This window comes from Pteropus vampyrus, unplaced genomic scaffold (assembly GCF_000151845.1).
Source record: "Pteropus vampyrus isolate Shadow unplaced genomic scaffold, Pvam_2.0 Scaffold17, whole genome shotgun sequence".
Classification (NCBI taxonomy): domain Eukaryota; kingdom Metazoa; phylum Chordata; class Mammalia; order Chiroptera; family Pteropodidae; genus Pteropus; species Pteropus vampyrus.
The window spans coordinates 1941004-1958964 of NW_011888798.1; the positions used below are offsets into that span (position 1 = coordinate 1941004).

General features: G+C 35.3%; 1 protein-coding gene, 1 long non-coding RNA gene and 1 pseudogene across 8 annotated transcripts in view; all 3 read left to right on the forward strand.

Moving 5' to 3' along the window:
• The first annotated feature begins 22 nt into the window (after positions 1–22).
• Positions 23–17961, forward strand: part of GTDC1 (glycosyltransferase like domain containing 1) — a 346607-nt gene continuing 328668 nt past the window's right edge. For all 7 annotated transcript variants that reach the window (XM_023527475.1, XM_023527479.1, XM_023527477.1 and 4 more), the window contains exon 1: positions 23–736. In XM_023527475.1, the coding sequence (XP_023383243.1) occupies positions 717–736 (20 nt within the window). In that variant the 5' untranslated portion in view covers positions 23–716. The remainder of the gene's footprint in view (positions 737–17961) is intronic.
• LOC111736057 lies at positions 4124–14658 on the forward strand. The gene is made up of 2 exons (XR_002779071.1): positions 4124–5460; positions 11497–14658. It is a non-coding gene; the product is annotated as an uncharacterized LOC111736057 (long non-coding RNA).
• LOC111736111 lies at positions 16864–16986 on the forward strand (annotated as a pseudogene).

Below are 17961 nucleotides of genomic sequence, written 5' to 3' on the forward strand. Positions count from 1 at the left end.
CTCCCTTCTCTGCTGTCCGCTCGGCGCCCCGAGCGGGGCACACACTTCGGTCCTGCACGCTGACCATTTCTGATTTCATTTTCTTGAGTTCTGCACGTCGTGCATGTTGGCTTCCTGCAGTCCGGCGCGCCACTGCTCTGCGTCGCCGGCGAGGGGCGCGTGGGGCGCGTAACCCTCGCGCGGGGAGAAGGGAGGCCGGGTTCCCAGAGTGGGCCGGAGTAGGCGGAGGGGTCTCCTCGCCGACCGCGAGACTGCCAGGCCGGTTGTCCCTCGCGCCGCCCTCTCTCAGGCCTTGGTGAAGGGACCCTTTGCGCCTGGCCCCATTATCGCCCTCACTTTCCTCATCTCACCAGCTCCTCCGTCCCCTGTGTCAGCGGAGACTGAAGACTTCACTGTGCCCTCCCAGAATCCCTCCTGTGAGGATCCAGTCGATCTATTCGGGTAGAAAGTCTCTCTGAACTTAAGTCGTAAATCCAGCCATGTACCCAACAGCGAAGTTGCAGTACCACGTTAATTTAACCTTCACCCCCAAGGGCGTTTTTTTTTTTTCCTCTCCTAGATACAACTTTTAGAGTTTTCTGAGAACTGTATTGCATTAGATTATCTTTGAGATAATTCTTAAGTTAGCGCCTTGAGGGAGTGTGACTGGAGGTTCAAAGAGGCTTTACACTTTTTCCTTCACCTGTATCACAGTTTGAAATGGAAAACGTGAGTTGATGGTGATTTTCCACATGAGGTGGGTTTCAGAATGCAGCCCCCGTGTGCCGTGGCATGCCTTGGTTATTTGGTGTTACCCCTGAAGTTGATTTTAAAGCTCAACATAGTGGTCAGTAAAGGAGCTGCTGAAAAGTCCAGTATAATTCAATAGAGCCGTTTTATTAGACTCTATTAACCTGTTTAACCTTAAGTGAAAGCATGGCAGGAGTTTCATGAAGGAACCCACATACCAAGTTCAGTATTGAATTTTAATTATTGCGTTCCAGATCTGAAGTGGAATAGATTCTCCTCAGCTCCCACTCCTTATTATTTTATATTTTCCGTAGGATTTTACATTTAATGAAACAGTTTTAGTATTGAAGGTTGGAGGAGTACCTTTTGAATTATGAAACTTTCTTTGACAGACTTGAAAACCGAATAGGTAAAATGTGAACCATACTGAGATAAGGTGGGAAACAGTGAATTTTATAGCTTTACCAATTTGAGAAGTTAAGATGGCTTCTTTTCTCCCGTTTTGAAACCGATTTTGACATTTTAATCTTATAGACCACAGAAGTACAGAATTTTTTATTTGTAAGAGACCTTGTCAGTTTAATGCAACCCTATTATTTTACAGAGTGAAATTAATCAAAGAAGTTTCTTGAAGAGATTTAACAGAAGCTGAATAGAAGTAGTAGACTTAATTAGCTAAATACTTAAGTTGATAATTCAAATCTTCCCAGTGGATATTCTTGTACCAAAATTTGTTTTGATTTTGGTATCTTAAAAGAAGCCAAGTAATTACTAAATTTCCACTTTTTCCTATTTTGAGTAATTGCTTTAATTCGCGATTTGGACACATCAGAAGTAAATGATACAAATTATTTATAGTTAAGAACTGTTTACATTTTATCAGTTGAAACAATATTTTCCATTTTGTTTGAATTTAGTAACTATTTTCATTTCAAGAATGTTTACCTGTATTCTTAATGCTGATAGTCTGTGTCATCCTAGGAGATTGGCATTTCAAGAGTCTTACTGTGGTGCATATAACCTTGGTATTAGAAGCAAAGGCCCTATACACATGTGATAACCGAATTCCTGCATTCCCAGCATCACTTTTCTTAGTGTTCCTCAAATGCAGAAGTCCTTTGCATCTCCTATACCATAGTTTTTAAGTATAGGCATTTAGTAAATACTTTTTGTGTACACTTTCCCTTGTGAGAGATTAATGAAAGATGGACCGTGTTTTATCTGTGTATGCCTTGTGTCAAGTGTAGTGGCTGCTCTGTAAATGCTTGTGGTCTTGGGCTTAATCAAAGTTAAGGAGGTAGCAGAGTGGCCAGAAAGTCATGAATCGTGATATTGTAAACTTGAAATTATTATTATTATTATTATTATTTTGGTGAATCAGATACTCAGGCTGAATTTCATATTGAAAAGTAGTAGGTATCAGATATTTTAGAAAAATTGAGGGAAGAAATTTAATATTGAGAATTTTGTTCTTTAACATATATTACTGTGAAATTGTGAAAAGACATCATTATTTAAATCTTTTGATAGAACACCTCAGTCAAGCTAAAATACTTTGAATTTTCCACTGGAGCAAAGTTTGACCATCATGAATTAAATGATCCTAATTGTTACCGTAGGTCCATTTTAAAGCTTTGGTTTCACTTTATAAGGATATATTTTTTAGCATATAGGTCTTTGTAAGAAACATGACTGGGAGTTCAGACTGCCCTGGAAGCTACCCTGAAATGATATTTTAAACAGTTTTAGGCTATATTTGATATGTCATACTTCATGGTGGTACTGTAAAAAAAAAACCACGTTATATTTGCTTTTTCTATGTCTTTTCTCTTTAATAGATCAGACTAGCATGTTTTGATTATTTACAAAAAAAAATTAGCTGAGGAAAATTGTCAAGCGTTTCTTTTGGAAAGTACCACTACTCCACTCTGAATGAATAGCCTTGGCAGATAATATTTGGACAAATGCAGGGCCAGTTTCATAGAGTGATTCCTATTTGAATATGTACAGTCATATAAATAATAGCCTTCACAAGGACAGCATCTTTGGACTACATGCATTTTTATTTCTACTTGTACTGTTGCTGAAAACAATTGTACAGTAGAGTAGGGTGGCATTTATAGGGAGCAAATAATTTTACATCTGTTATTGCTGGTTTTTACGTCAGTCCTGGTCTACCTGGCCTATCCGCTGCCAGTGTTGTTTCTCCCACCCAGTTCTTAAATCGATTTTTAAGACTGAAAATACATTAAAACCCTCATTCCCTTCAGGAATTGGGATCTGGAATTAATTCTGGTGCTCTGAGCTTTCATTGCTTACAGAGCTATGGTGTCTCACTGACCTTTGACATCTATGCAGTTTGACTCCGAGATTATGAGATTCTCGTTTTTAAAAACACTTTACTCATTGGGAGTTTTGAGCTATATGGCATAAACATCTTAATGAAATGTGTGTGAAGCATCTAGAATATATCAATATAGGTTTAGATGGAATTAGGATACAGAATCAGACAACTAGTAAGAAATATTAAGAATATATCGTCCTCTTCTCCCACACTTGAAGGTCACACTTGTCATTTAAACAGACAGCTTTTTTTTGGGAATATTTATTTTTAAAAGTAACCAGATAAGCAATTACATAAGTCCATGTAATATGTTTCTTGTCTGGATTCTTTTCGTATTCCATATCCCTTGTGGACCTCCACTCTTGTCTTAAGTCAATTTAAGAACTCTTAACAGTTTAGCTATCTCTGTTTCCTTGCCATCCCTTCTCCCCTCAGGGAGTAGGTACCTGTTCTTGTCCACAGTGGATTTTGGAGTCCTACTTCAACCAGGGCAGAACTCGTAGAGCCAAGATACTGTTATACTGCCTTCTGGACTCACTCACTGGGTTGATCCCTTGGATACTAAAGACAGGCCAGCTGAGAGCTGGGCTCTTTGGTTATTATAATTTGAGCCCTTTTTGAGCCCAACTTTTCGTTTGGAACAAGAACTTTAGGACGCCCAGGATTCATCCATTCATTACTCTCATCTCTTTCCTAACTTACTTTGCTGTTGAGTTCTCTGCCTTCTTAGCTTAGTCACTTAGTGGGTGATTTTCATTCAATTTCAATGGTAGCTAATTATTTTCAAGTGTTTTTCTACCCATGTCTTATCCTTTTTGAGCTTTCATTTGACTTATAACATTCAAAAGTATAACATTTACATAAATATATAAAGTATAACATTTCATCTGTTATACTTTCCCATAACATGTTCATTATCTATCTTTTCTTTTAGTCTGTGTACCCCTGTGTATGGGAATGTTGGAACCAAACCTGTGCTGTTTGCGGTAGTGTCCTCTACACTCAGTACAGTGCTTGGCACATAGCAGGTGATAAATATATATTGATTAGATATAAATTCATCCTAACAATAAGTCTTTTACCTGTATGGGAAATCAGTGTTCATATAGAAATTTAGAATTCATACAAGAGGTTTATACATTTCATTGCCATCATTAGTACTACAGAGTCTATATATTTTAAATTATAAGTATGTCCATAAAAAAAAAGAAAAAACTTCATCAGTCATCTGGCAGGGAATTTGAGAAAGAAAAAGTATGTAATTTTCACCATGTATTGTTAAGAGTTGCACATTTCAATTTTTCTTGAGTTCGATTAATATATATTATTTTATATTTCTTACACAGAAGTTTTATGACACTATAAAGAAGTGAGTTTAATAGCCTATTTTTGTTCATTAGTAATTATATAACTAAAGAGTAAATTCTCATTAAAGGCCCTTAAATGCCTGCTCATAAAAAAGAGAGACCTCTTTGGTTTTGTTCTCCGTACAATCCCAGTTATTGTATTGAGGCAAGTCATCAAACTCTTTAGTAGTCTAAACCTTTAATTTGGTTTCAGAACAGTAGTCATGTATTGAATACCCAAATTACCATGTCTTCAACAAGTAATGCAAACACTCTGTATTAAAAAGGTAATGACTATAACTTCTTGTAGAATTTCCTGTGCTAATTTTTTAAAGAGGATTTTTGAACTAAATTTCCCATGAAGGCCAAAATCTCGTACTTTTAATGATAGTGCAGTATGTATGTATGTGTGGAGGAGGGGGCGGTAATTTTTGTAGTGGTATTTTTAAGTGGACACTTTACTAATTATGTTGAGGTAAATAAACACTTTACAACTCTAAAAGGAAAACTTCAATTATCTGAATTAAATGAGGTACATGAAATTAATTCAGATAAGTGGGGGAATCCTTAGGATAAATGATGCATGTTGAGGGACGTGACCTCAGTGTTGATTTTTTTTCTCTATATATCTGTCAGCTGTTTTCATATTACTAGATTGATTCTTTTTGGTCATGCTAGGAATCATTGATGGGAGGAAGTAAAGTTTGCTCATTGGTTTTGTCATCATCGTTGTTTTCCTTTGCCATAGAGGGAGTCCAGAATGTGGTATTCTGTGACAAGTATAATTGCACATCTCTCACTTGTACTGCCTGCCCTTTTAGGTGGTACACCACAGCCTTCCATTTTGTCACCTTCCTGTCAGATGTGTGTGAGGACTCCTTGAGAATACAATTTGTTTGAAATTAAAGCCACACTCCTCTCAAGATGTTTACACTTCCTAAAAGTTGAGTTACAACAAGTTATAAGTGTGAATGGAGCTATATAAACTTTGATTCCTTTCCTGATCCCCTTGGAGTTTAATATTAAGCCGTGTCTTGCAAGGTAGGTCCTTAAAATAGAAACGTATTGGGACATAACTTATCCCTGACCTTCACAGATCCTAACTTGAAATGAAAATTTTGCTGATCGATTATAGAGTTCAGGAAAGTTTTAGGAAAATGATTTCTGCTGCCGTTTACTAAGGTTCGCAGCATCCCTGGGCTTCTGGCATCTGAAAACTATTGTGTAATCTGTAGCTAGCCTGTGTAACTGTCATGACAGATTCCTCTAGGTTTTTTTTGTTTTGTTTTGTTTTGTTTATCTCAGCCCCAGAGATGTATGCTGACACCTAAGAAAATTTTACTTTTATCAACATTACCTATAGCTGCTTTACCTTAAAGCACCTGAGAGCATAACTTCTTATTTGCAGCATGAACCAGCTTCCTTTTCCCGCCTTGGTCTTTGAGATACAAGATGGTTCATGTCTTGATTGCCTTAGGTGGAGTGGATATATTATCAGCAAACTCTGTAGCCAGACCTGAGCAATTCCTAGGCCCTTGTCTGAGACCTTCTTAAATATATGCAGGCTGTGTGATTGAAGAGTTTAGGCTTCAGGGTCAGTTCAAATGATTTTGACTCTGGTATTTATGAACAGCTTGTCTTTGGGAGACATTAGTTACTTCTCTGGGTTTTAGTTTCTCATCTGTAATGCTGGGATATCCCCTGGATGTATTGAGTGTTTTTTAAAAGTAATCTTATCTACATTGATAGGTTGTTATATGCAGATAGGTGTTTAATAAGATGAATTAATGAACAATTACCTAGAGTATAGACTATAAAAGGAAGTAGGTTTTACGCCATTTGATGACAGATAATCAAATTAGTGAAAATCTTTTCTAAATAGGGGTCTTGCTCAGATGACATTAAAACTATTTAAGACTTGTAGCCATCAGTCCATATACAAAGGATATACTGATGTGTGATATAGAGAGGCAGAATATGCAGTATATTCGTTGGAGTAAAACAGAGTTGGATTAGTATATAGATGACCCAACAGTTGGGTCACCTTGGGCAGGGTACTTAACTTTTTAATTCAATGTTTTCATCTATAAAATGGGTAATAAAAGTGTAAAAAATAATAAAGGGCAAAAATGATAAAAAGTTTGTTGAAAAGACTTCAGAGATGAGGTATGCAAAATACTTAGTAATAACTGAATCCATAAATATTGATATTTGTTATTGTGACCCTGAACAAGTGACTTCCCTTCACTTCAGGTTTTCTTATCTGTGGCATGACTATATCAGAACGAATAGAGTTATGAGGATTAAATGAGATAATACATGTAAGTGCTCATTAAATGTTAATTGCTACTATTGTTTGCATTATTAATTCAGTTGAGAACAAATTGGATCAATTTGATTTAAAATAAAAGATTTTGTACAGCTATTTAATGTATTTATGTTGGGGATATTTAGTATGACTTTGGGTATGGCAACTTGTCATTCATAGCTTTCAGTGTTTCCTTAAGACAACAGCTCTTAAATTGTGTACAGACCTGTAGGGGTTACTGAAACTCTTTTCAGAGGGTCCATGTGGTTAAAACTATTTTCATTGTAATATTAACTTTTTGCCTTTTCCACAGCTTTGACATTTGCTCTGATGACAGTAAAGCATTGGTGGGTAAAACGGTGGTTATTTTAATGGATAGTAAATAGCATTGGCACCAAACGGACTAGTATTCATCATATTCTTTACTGCCATGCATTCATAGTTAATAAAACAAAACAAAACTAATTTTCCTTAAGAATGTCCTTGATGAAGAAGTAAAAATTATTAATTTTGTTAAATCTTTATTCTTGAGCATACTTCATTTTAATATTCTGTGTGATGAGACAGGAAATACACAAAAAGCACTTCTGCTGCATATCCAGAGTACATTGGTTATCTCAAGGAAAACTCAGTGATTTTTTTTTTTTGCGTTCCTAGCTGAACTAACCACATTTTGCATGAAATATCATTTTTACTTGAAAGAATAACTACCAGACAAATTGTGATTATTTAGATTTAGATGTTTGGGAGTCATTTTCTTCAAAATGAACAAAGTGAGCTTGCCACTTATGGGAAAATAACTGACAATATTTGTTGCCAGTGATAAAATTTGAGCTCTCAAGTAAAAATTAAAATTTTAGTTAACTTGTGTTACCTGCTGTGCTCTTGTCAGCTTCCCAATACATAAAGATTTTTCTGATGGAATGGATAGTGTTATTAATGAATGCGAGTTTTTGCTCTGGTATTAATTAATAAATTAATTATATCAAGTTTTTTTATATTTTCATAACTCAATAAACCAATACTTTCAAAGTGATCAGTATTCTAAAATTATGGGTAAAAGACCGTTATAAAAAGCAAGTAACAATACATAATGTTTATGTGTTTTTAGATTCCATATTATAGTTCTTAAACTACTTGTCAAGTGTTGGTGTATTATCAAAGAACATCTACAGTTATCTAAAAAGGCTATTAATATACTTCCTTTTTTCTCACTACATATTTGGGGCTACTTTTTTTTCATATAATTCAGTCAAAATAATGTATCACAACAGATTGAATATGGAAGCAAATAAGAAAATCCAATTGTCTTCTATTAAGCTAGGCATGAAAGAAATTTGCAGAAGTTCTAAAACAGTATTTTTATCACTAAGCTTTTTTTTGTTTAGGAAAATTTTCATAAAATTTTAAATATGTTATTAAAAATTTTAATGAATTATTAAATAATTAAACTCATTTAATTTTTAACATGGTAAATATTGATAATTATAACTCATATTAACAAAAGCTCTTGGGAGTCCTCAATTTTTGAGAACACAAAAGAGTTCTGATACTAAAATACTTGAGAACTCTTTAAGGGAAGGAGGCTAGATTCATCTAATGAGTGAAGTTCTGAGGTTTATGAGTACTCCTGTGGAATATGGACTACATGCCTGTAGTTTCTTTTCCTGGTTGTAAGGTCATATCACTGGGCTTCCATGTCATTACCCAAATGGACAGAGGGTTTCCTGTGTTTTCAAAAAGATTTTTATTTTTATTTAAGTTGATGCTACCAGAATGGTTGCTATCCAGAATTGAGATATGGTTAATGGTCATCCCAGTCACTGTATTCATTCTGGATACACTTTTTTGGTTATGAGCTATTCATGCAATTTTCAGAGTTCGCCATGGCAAGTTACTTCAAGATTGTAGTGAAGTTCACTTTGCTGAAAATAAACTGCCATTTTCTCTGAAGCCTTTACACTTGGCTTAATTGTCTACTGTAAAGTCTTCCTAATATTTCATAGTTATTTTCTAGACAGTCTTTTCACAGCTTATGAATGTGTTTGTGAATTAGTTATTTGCAACAACATAAAATGAATTACAGATGGGTTTTTTAGTGCCATTAATAGTATGGGCATAGTCTCATTGTGGACTGTTAGCATCGTCCTGTGGGGAATTATATTTTGACTCTTGGAAATCTAGCCAAATATGTTTCTCCATTGCAGTCCAACAATGACAAGAAACTCCCCTTCCCCGCTACAGTAGAAATAGGAATGTTAAAACTTTAATGGAAGCAAGAGATACCTCATTCTGAAGCCATGCTCAAGAGACACGGGTGTCCTAGGCACCCCAAGTAGGTAGAAGGTGGTGGGCAACACTCTAAGATAAAGCAGGTATAGAAACGTTGGGCTAACTAGCAATGGTTGAGGGAAAAAAGGAGAAGGAATGCTGCTTGAGGATGATATATTCCCTTTTAGGGCAGTTGGTAAAAAGTAAGCGATGTCTTAAGATGGGTAGTCCTGGGTTGGAAAATCCATCTGTATACAGTTTTGTTGTGCTCTTACATTTGGTTATTGTATGAACTGAGCTCCAGAAACAGAATGACAGGCCAGTTGGGAAGATTGACCTCATAGGTTTATAGGTCAGAGGTTTTAATGTAAAAGGAAATTGATCAACTCCAGGGACAGTCATGATCAGAAAGAGGAGTGGAAGCCAGGAGAGTGTTGGAGTATGCAAGCTATTGACAGGGGTCCCAAACAAATTCATATTACAGGGTGGCTGTTACCTGGTGATTAGCTGGCACAGTTCAGTCCAGGATTGCTGTGATTCAGCCCACTGTCCCGGGGTCTCTGGCAGGATATATATATTTTTAATACTGGTATCCAGTACAAGAAGCCTATTATGGAAAAGGGTTGATATAAAGCAGAAATCCAGAACTAGGATAACTTGGAGACACAGAAGAGATCAATGTGGGAGAATCAGAATTTGACCTGAAGCTGAGCCCCTTGTCTTCTTTCTGCCCAAGGGCAATTTTGGTCCCTTGGATTGAGGCAAGGCTGAGCTATGGTAGAAAGTAAAGTTACTATATCTATATGCACTGGAGTGGTGGCCTACCCAGGAAAACCAACCATGTGTTGCTTAATGATGGGGATACATTCTGAGAAATGAGCTGTTACGTATCAAAATTACGTAACAGCTCATTTCTAGGTATAGTAGGCTATACCATTTAGGTATATAGTATAACCTGTTGCTATATAGTATAACCTATTGCTCCTAGGCTAGAAGCCTGTACAGCATGTTACTGTGCAGAATACTGCAGACAATTCTAACACAGTGGTATTTGTGTCTAAACATATCTAAACATAGAAAAGATACAGTAAAAATATGGTATAAAAGATAAAAGATGTATACCTCTATACCTCCATTCACTTCCTGTGAATGGAGCTATTAGAACTCAAAGTTACTCTGGCTGGGTCAGTGAGTGAGTGAGTGAATGTGAAGATCCAGGACATTACACTACTGTAGGCTCGATAAACACTGTACACTTAGGTCCCACTAAACTTATTAAAAATATTTTTCTTCAATAACAAGCTTACTGTAACTATTTAATCTTTAAGATTTTTAACTTTTTTACTCTTATAATAGTACTTAGCTTAAAACACACACACATTGTAATCTATATAAAAATATTGTCTATATCTTTATTCTGTAAGCTTTTTTGTTATTTAAAAATGTTTTTATTTTAATTTTTTACTTTTTAAACATTTTTGTTAAAAACTAAAAGACATACATTAGCTTAGGCCTACACAAGGTCAAGATCACTGTTACTTTCTTCCACCTCCACATCTTGTCCCACTGGAAGATCTTCAGAGCAATGACACATGTACCTGTCATTTCCTATGATAATATTGCCCTTTTCTGAAATACCTCCTGAAAGATCTGTCTGAAGCTCTTCTTGAGGAGGTGTCCCTCTTTTCAGAAGTATGTCCATGTGGGTTTGCTTGGTTTGTTTCTTTTTTTTCCATAGTAGATTTGCTCCTAAGTAGATAATGCACCATGAACATTCCTCTCTATCAGTGAAAACCTTTTGGTGTTGGGGTCCACCATGTTTTCAAACTTTTTAAGGAGTTGTTGAGGTTTGCAAAAGCTTCTGCTAACCGCTTCACTGAATCTTCTTGGGTTTTATTCTTATGGACCACTGTTGTGTGTGAGGTCTCTTTGGCCAAAATGTCATTATGTAGCCCCTGACTATTAAACTAATGGAAGTAAGGCAGGGAACAACTAGGTCGCTGTACTCAGGTTCTTCGTGTAAGAGGCACTAAGAATCCTATTACTTACCCACTAAATGTCCTCTGGGCCATGGGTCAGCAAACTTCTTTAAAGCACCAGATAGTAAGTATTTTGGCCTTTATGGGTCAGATGGTCTCTGCTGTACCTACTTAAATCTGCCCTTATAGCATGAAAGTAGCCATAGAAAAATACATAAATGAATGAGTAGCTGCGTTCCAATAAAACCTTATTTATGGAGATTGAAATTTTGTGTAATTTTTGCATGTCACAGATTATTAGCATTTTAAAAAATCTTTCCAACCATTAAAAATATATAGTTCATTCTTAGATCATGACTGTGCAAGAACAGGCAGTGGGCTGCATTTGGCCCACAGGATCTAGTTTGCTGACTCCTGTTTTACATAAGTAAATGACTTTCAGTTATACAGAAAGCTTAGCATAAGTGAAATAGATGTTCTTCAGGACAATACTGTTGGTGACACTGTCTTGTTTTATAGGTGACAAAGATGATAAAAAAATCCATTCAAGAATTTAGATGTGACATCTGCAGCAGGTTCAGATCTCAGCTATAAGACAAACTGGATACTTCGTAAAGATTTTCGTCTTATGCACAGAGAGCCAAAATCCGTTAACTGAAATTTTCTGGGTGAGCTGCCTGCTGGGTCCAATGATGCAGTAGTAGACAAAGAAGTTGAAAAAGAAGGCTCGTGTATTCTTTTGATGACTGGCAGAGTGTGACACCAGTATGCCATCAAGCCCTGCTATGAACCCAAGGACATTATCACTAAATAAAAATGACTTTTTGGTGTGGTGTGGGGGTGGTTGAAGTAAATTTGATCTTTATTTGGGGAATGAATAATGTTTTATTCCATAATATATAGTAATTGTTTTGGTAATCAATCTTTTAAGTTCTTGTCCATTTATGGAACTTATATAGTTATCACCTTTTATCATTGGGTTCTATTCCTCTAAGGGAAATACTGTAAAGAAAAAAGTCTACTTAACCTAAAAAAGTTAACTTAAAAAGGTTAATTTAAGGACTATAACTTTCGCATATGTAATTTTACTTAGGAGATTCTTGAAATTTTGCTCTCTCCTTAAGCATTTGTCCCCAATCTTTTTGGCACCAGAGACTGGTGCTGCTATGAGAATCTAATTCCTGATGATCTGAAGTGGAGCTGAGGCGGTGATGCTAGCGGTGGGGAGTGGCTGCAAATACATACGAAGCTTAGCTTGCTGGCCCACCACTCACCTCCTATTCTGTGGCCCTTTGCCGAACAGGCCATGGACCGATACTGGTCCACAGCCAGGGGTTGGGGACCTGTGCCCTAGAGTATTTAAAATGTTTTTATTTATAAAAAGCTATTGTATCCAGAATTTTCTAGGAAAACATCCTTTTGTGTAGGCTCTTGAAGTCAATAGTAAGTAGAAGATCATACTATACAGTATTAATGTGCATGGAACAGTTAATAAATTAATGACTGTTAATTAAAAATAACTAATAAATATATTCAGATCTGTTAACTAAATTTACTTAAATTTGAAAATTTACTTAAATTTAAAAATGAGTTAAGAAGCAGATATGAACTGGAAATAAACCTATGAAAACTGAAACATCAAAATATTTTCTGAACCAAATGAACATTTTATTTGGTTAGAGTTCCCACTTTTGGCTTGTATCCGTTTAAATCAGTAATAGAAGATTTGAAAGCAGTGCTGGGAGGTGGGTAGATTCTCTCAAAGTTAAATTGCATTTCTTCCTCAGTGAATCTTTAACTTTCTTTTTTCTAGCATTCAACAAATACTCTGGCAGCCCAGGATATAAAACATAGATTACATTTTATATAGTTCATATAGCTCATGTAAAAACAAAAAAAGATTTCCTCATGGCTTACCTTGAAATCTGTATTCAAGGCCTCTACCATTCAGTGTATCAGTGTGCCCCTGCCGTTGCTGCACATTTTTGGTCATAGTGCAATGCAACTAGCATAGCCCTTCTGCTAGGAAAAAGATCTGCAGGTTTTTGAAGAGTGGAAGTTACACACATCTAATTTACAAGTCAGATTAGAGATCAGAATCGTGCGATAGCTTTATGTGGAATTGATTTCATTTCATGGTTTTTAAGCTATTTTTTCATTGAAGCAATGCCTATAGCTGAAAGACAGGTGTGTTGTAGCATTTGAATGCCTGAAACTCTTTTGAATCTGGAATGAAAGGGGAATGTTCTTAGATGTTTAGATCCTAAGACTCAGGGATTTTTGAAATGAAATACTCTCATTCATCTTTTGTGCCATAATTGAACTGCCCTATGGATTTTATTTGGGACTATTGTGATTAATATTTAGAAAACTTCACCGTTTTCAAACATAAGATACTTAAGGAAAGACTGATTTTTTGTGTGTGTGTATGTTTGTGTGTTTAAAGCAGGAAGCACCATTTTATCTTATAACTAATATATATTTAATAACATATATATGGATTTAACATCGATAGTATTAAATCAGCAATTCCATTGTGGTCTTCTGGGCAGAGAACATTAAATAGAGCACTTTGTGGATTGCCATTATTATGTTTTTCCCTAAAGTCAACCTTTTTCAAAATATAATGTATAGAAGAATGATAAATACAGCTTGATAGGTTATAGTTATTATTTTACCTGTTCTTATTAAGCTTGAGAAGACATCTCATAAAAGTGAGTAAAACTAGTTTATTGCAGAAAAAAGTGCTATATATTGGAATTTGAGAATGTAGTTGCAGAAAAGCATGTTAAATTTTTAGTTGGTTCTTGTGCCAGCAATTGATTTGAGTATAATCAGGAGAAGAATAAAATCCAGGTGTTTAAAACTAGTTTTGTATCAGTAGTCAAAAGACTATTTAGTTTAATCTGCCTCCCCACCCCTTTCACCTGGTGAGTTTTCATAAATTGATTCCTGAGATAACAAAATATTGGAATTTAGAGAGTTGAGGATTCATCAGTTACATCTTTTTGTCCATTGACTGACATAGGACTTGTTCAGTTATTGTATTTATAGTACATGAGAAAGGTAGTGATCCTGACTTTCATGGACTTCAAAAAAGACTTTTGAAAGAAGATTAAGGTAAGGATGTAGTAGGCATACATTACTGTGTTTATTTTAGTAGAGCAGTGACTGTTCAGGTGGTTTCTTCCCCCACTGCCTTTCTCCCTAACTTTGTAACCAATGGTTAAAGCTGCTTTTCCTTAAGGTGAGTGGGAGGTAATTTTGTGAATGGAGAAAGTGAAGCTATTTTAGACATTGGGAAATTAGTGGAATGTAAAAGGGAGAATAAGATTTTAAATGTGATAGATAATAGATGACCACTTTTTTTGGATTGATAAGGGTGCTAGAGTAAGACTATCAGTGGAATAATGGTTTATTATTACCACATACTATTGAAACCCGCCTATGTACTAGACATTGAGTAAGATACCTTGCATAAGTTATTTCTAATTCTTTGCACAACCTTGAAAGCAGGTACAATTATCCCAACTTTTAATGAGGAAAGTAGAAGCTAAGTGGTATACCCAAGGTCTTGAGTAAGAAGTGAAGATAGAGTCTTACAGTTGTAGCTCATTTTGTGCAGGGACCTTTTCTTTCCAGTGATTGTCTGATAAATGAATAAATAAAAAGTAATTCGAACAGCCAGTATACATTATGGGAAAATTTTAAGACTAATGGTTTTTAACATAAATGACTTCATGTTCATTTTACAGAAGGATGTTTGGGCCTCCTTGGAGAAAGCAGTGAGGTGATATATTGGACAATATTGTTATCTAGACTCTGCAACTCTTCCAACTGTCTTACTTGTTGCCTTTGATATAGTTAGTATAGTATTATATAGCTGTATTTTCAGATGTAAGTGATGCCATGATACAAAATCCATATATGAAGGGTGGGTGATAAAAAGCTACCACAGTGACTTAGATACAGTAGATCATAAGCTGAATTAGATCAACTCCAAATAACATATGTAGAAACAGTTCTTGAAAGCAGTCTGATACAGTCAAAGGTAACTACCAGTTTGGTTCAGAAATGATAACAGTAGATAACAGTGTTATGAAGCCCATTAAAATGAGAACGAAATGTTTACAGGCGTTTACAAGTAGAGGTATGAAGCCCTGAACAAACCATTATCTCCTTGGAAAGGACACATTTAGTCATTTGGATAGGAACGGTGCCTTAGCAGCAGCATTTTTAAATGTAAAAAATATAACTGTGCAATAAGGCTTTGGAGTCAAATGATCCAATATGTTTTTTTAAGGTATAGAGTGAAATGATAAGGGATCTTTGGCTTTATCGTTCACTGGTCCCATGGAGGAGTGAAATAATAAAAAAAACCCAAAGTGGCAGCATGGTAAAGTAGCTTAAATGTGAGTACTCTGGCATCTGAGGGATGTTGTAATGAAGATAGGAAAAAAAATTGGAATTGTTGAACTCAAAGTGTTAGAATTGAAAATGCATTTTTTAATTGCTTGAAAATATACAAAAAAATTAGCAAACAGGTCATAGGCAAACAAAGCAGTTGGACAAAAAGAAATGAGGGTTATTCAAGAGTGAAGTGGTTGTACGATATTTCTAGATAGAGTTTTTAGCTAAAAAGAGAAAACTAAAGTAGAGAGATCAGGAAAAGTGATTTAGAAATAGGTATTATTGATACAGGGTAGTATGCTCCTCAAAAGTTGCTAGTAGGTGGAGTAAATATTGGATAAGTCGGGGAAAAGTATCTTTAACATGAAGTCATATTCATATTTTATGATAGTCAAAAGTGACCACTTGCTTTAGATCATGACCTCCCAAGAAAAGATATGTTGATTACTCCCATTCATTCTTTGAGCCTTTATGGATGTCGCTATAGACTAAAATTATCCTTGTTTCCTTGTGACTTTGGGTAAACACTTTGGACTTGGATTTGTGTTTCAGAATCTGATTTAGTTTATAAGTTTATTATGATTACCAATATACATATTGGTAACCAGCTTTTGGAAGGAGATTACATTTTACATTAACTGATTATCCTTGACATCTTCCGGAAGTAGGATATCAGATGCGATTTAAATCAGTTTCGTTGGTTGTAATTTATATATAAAAATCCATTTTTAAATAAACAGTTAATGAATTTTGATATGTGTGTCGATTCATGTAACTACCTCTCATTCAAGAAATAGAATAGTTTAACACCCCCCAAAATTCTCTTATGGCTCTTAACAATCAGTCCTCCTCTCTCTTCCCCGTAGACAACCACTGTTCTGATTTCTCTTACTATAGATGAAGTAAACTTTTCCTTGAACTTTATATACATGGAATCATAGAGTATATACTGTTTTGTGCCTGGCTGCTTTTCCTCAGTATAGTTATTTTGAGATTTATCCATGTTGTGTGTAACAGTGGTTCATTCTCTTTCGCTGCTGAATAGTGATCTGTTTTACCACCATTTGTTTATCCATTATTCTGTTACTGGACATTTGATTTTCTTTTCCTGGTTTTTGGCAGTTGTGAATAAAGCTGCTATAAACATAATTTTTGTGTATCTTTTTGTGTACATATGATTTAATTTCTCTGAGTTAAATACCTAAGAATGGAATTGTTCTGTCAGGATTGGTGTGTGTTTTAACTTTAGAAGTTTATGTTTATATGTATAATTTTTCCAATGTGGTTAAACCATCCCCACTATGCATTTTTAGTTCAAGTCTGTAAATCTCTACAGTTTGTTCTAGGTATAGATATTGATGCATACTACAAGATTTTTCTATAGACAGAGCTTTTATGAGTATTCTTCATGTAATAACTGAAATCTAGTAAATAGTATTATGAGACATCTATTTTTTAAAAAATCTTAACACTTTAATCTACAGCCATGCCACCCTGACCGTGCCCGATCTCGTCTGATTTCGGAAGCTAAGCAAGGTTGGTTGGGTCTGGTTAGTACTTGGATGGGAGACCACCTAGGAAGACCAGGTGCTGTAGGTGTTAAACAGACAAACAAATAAATAATCATAACACTTTATAGTATATAACTTGACTTAAAAAGATACAGGTTTCCCCTGCTATCCAAAAGTATAGCGTTTCTATGAAACCTTTCGTAGGCCGGAATGGAGTAAAGTGAAGAAACAGTTACCATTAATTTAAAAGCAAAAATCCTCTTTAGATTTCTTTTGGTTAGTGAAAACAGGTGTTGATATAGGTATTTTGTAAAAGTGAAGTGTCATAGGCAAGCTTTCAAAAAGTGGGGATACCTGTATGCAATTATTGACTTGGTTTGTTGTACAGAATTTTATTTTTCATTTTTTGTTGGTATCATTTTAAATCTGAATTTCAAAGTGGGAATTCTCCATTTATGCTGTGGCTCTTCATTAAATATGTGTATAATTAAATGAGTTGTTTGAATATGAATAATATACTGATCTACTAAGGTAAAATTTGACCAGATGATAAGCAGTAGCTATAACAGGGGAATTCCACCTAAGATAATGTGTTGACAACTAGCACTTGTTTCAAGATTTTAGCTAAAGTTCCAAAGCTGAAAATAAGGGTCAGTAAGTATCCTCGCATTCTAAAGAGGGATGTGGGGCTTAGTAAAAGAACTGCAGCACCCACTTCCCGTATGTAAGAGAAATTGGAAAAGGGGTAATACAGGTTTTATTCAGGTGAAGAATTGTTAATCTAGTGGGTAGTTATGTGACATTTCAGTTTTTTCCCAGAAGGACCTTTTGTTCTCAACTCAGAATTTGGGTATGTCTTGCAGAAGTGTAGATTGGTATTTATAATTTCTTGTCTGGTTGTTTAATGAGCTACACATAATCTTGTTTCTTGATAATGCAATCACACTTCCCAGAGAGTTTCTGAGAGAGCATATTTTTTCTAGAGTTTGGAGCATTCCTGAACATAGACTCATTTTTGGAGCAGAAAAGAGTGTCTGGAACCAGTGAGGTGCCATGTTGAGAG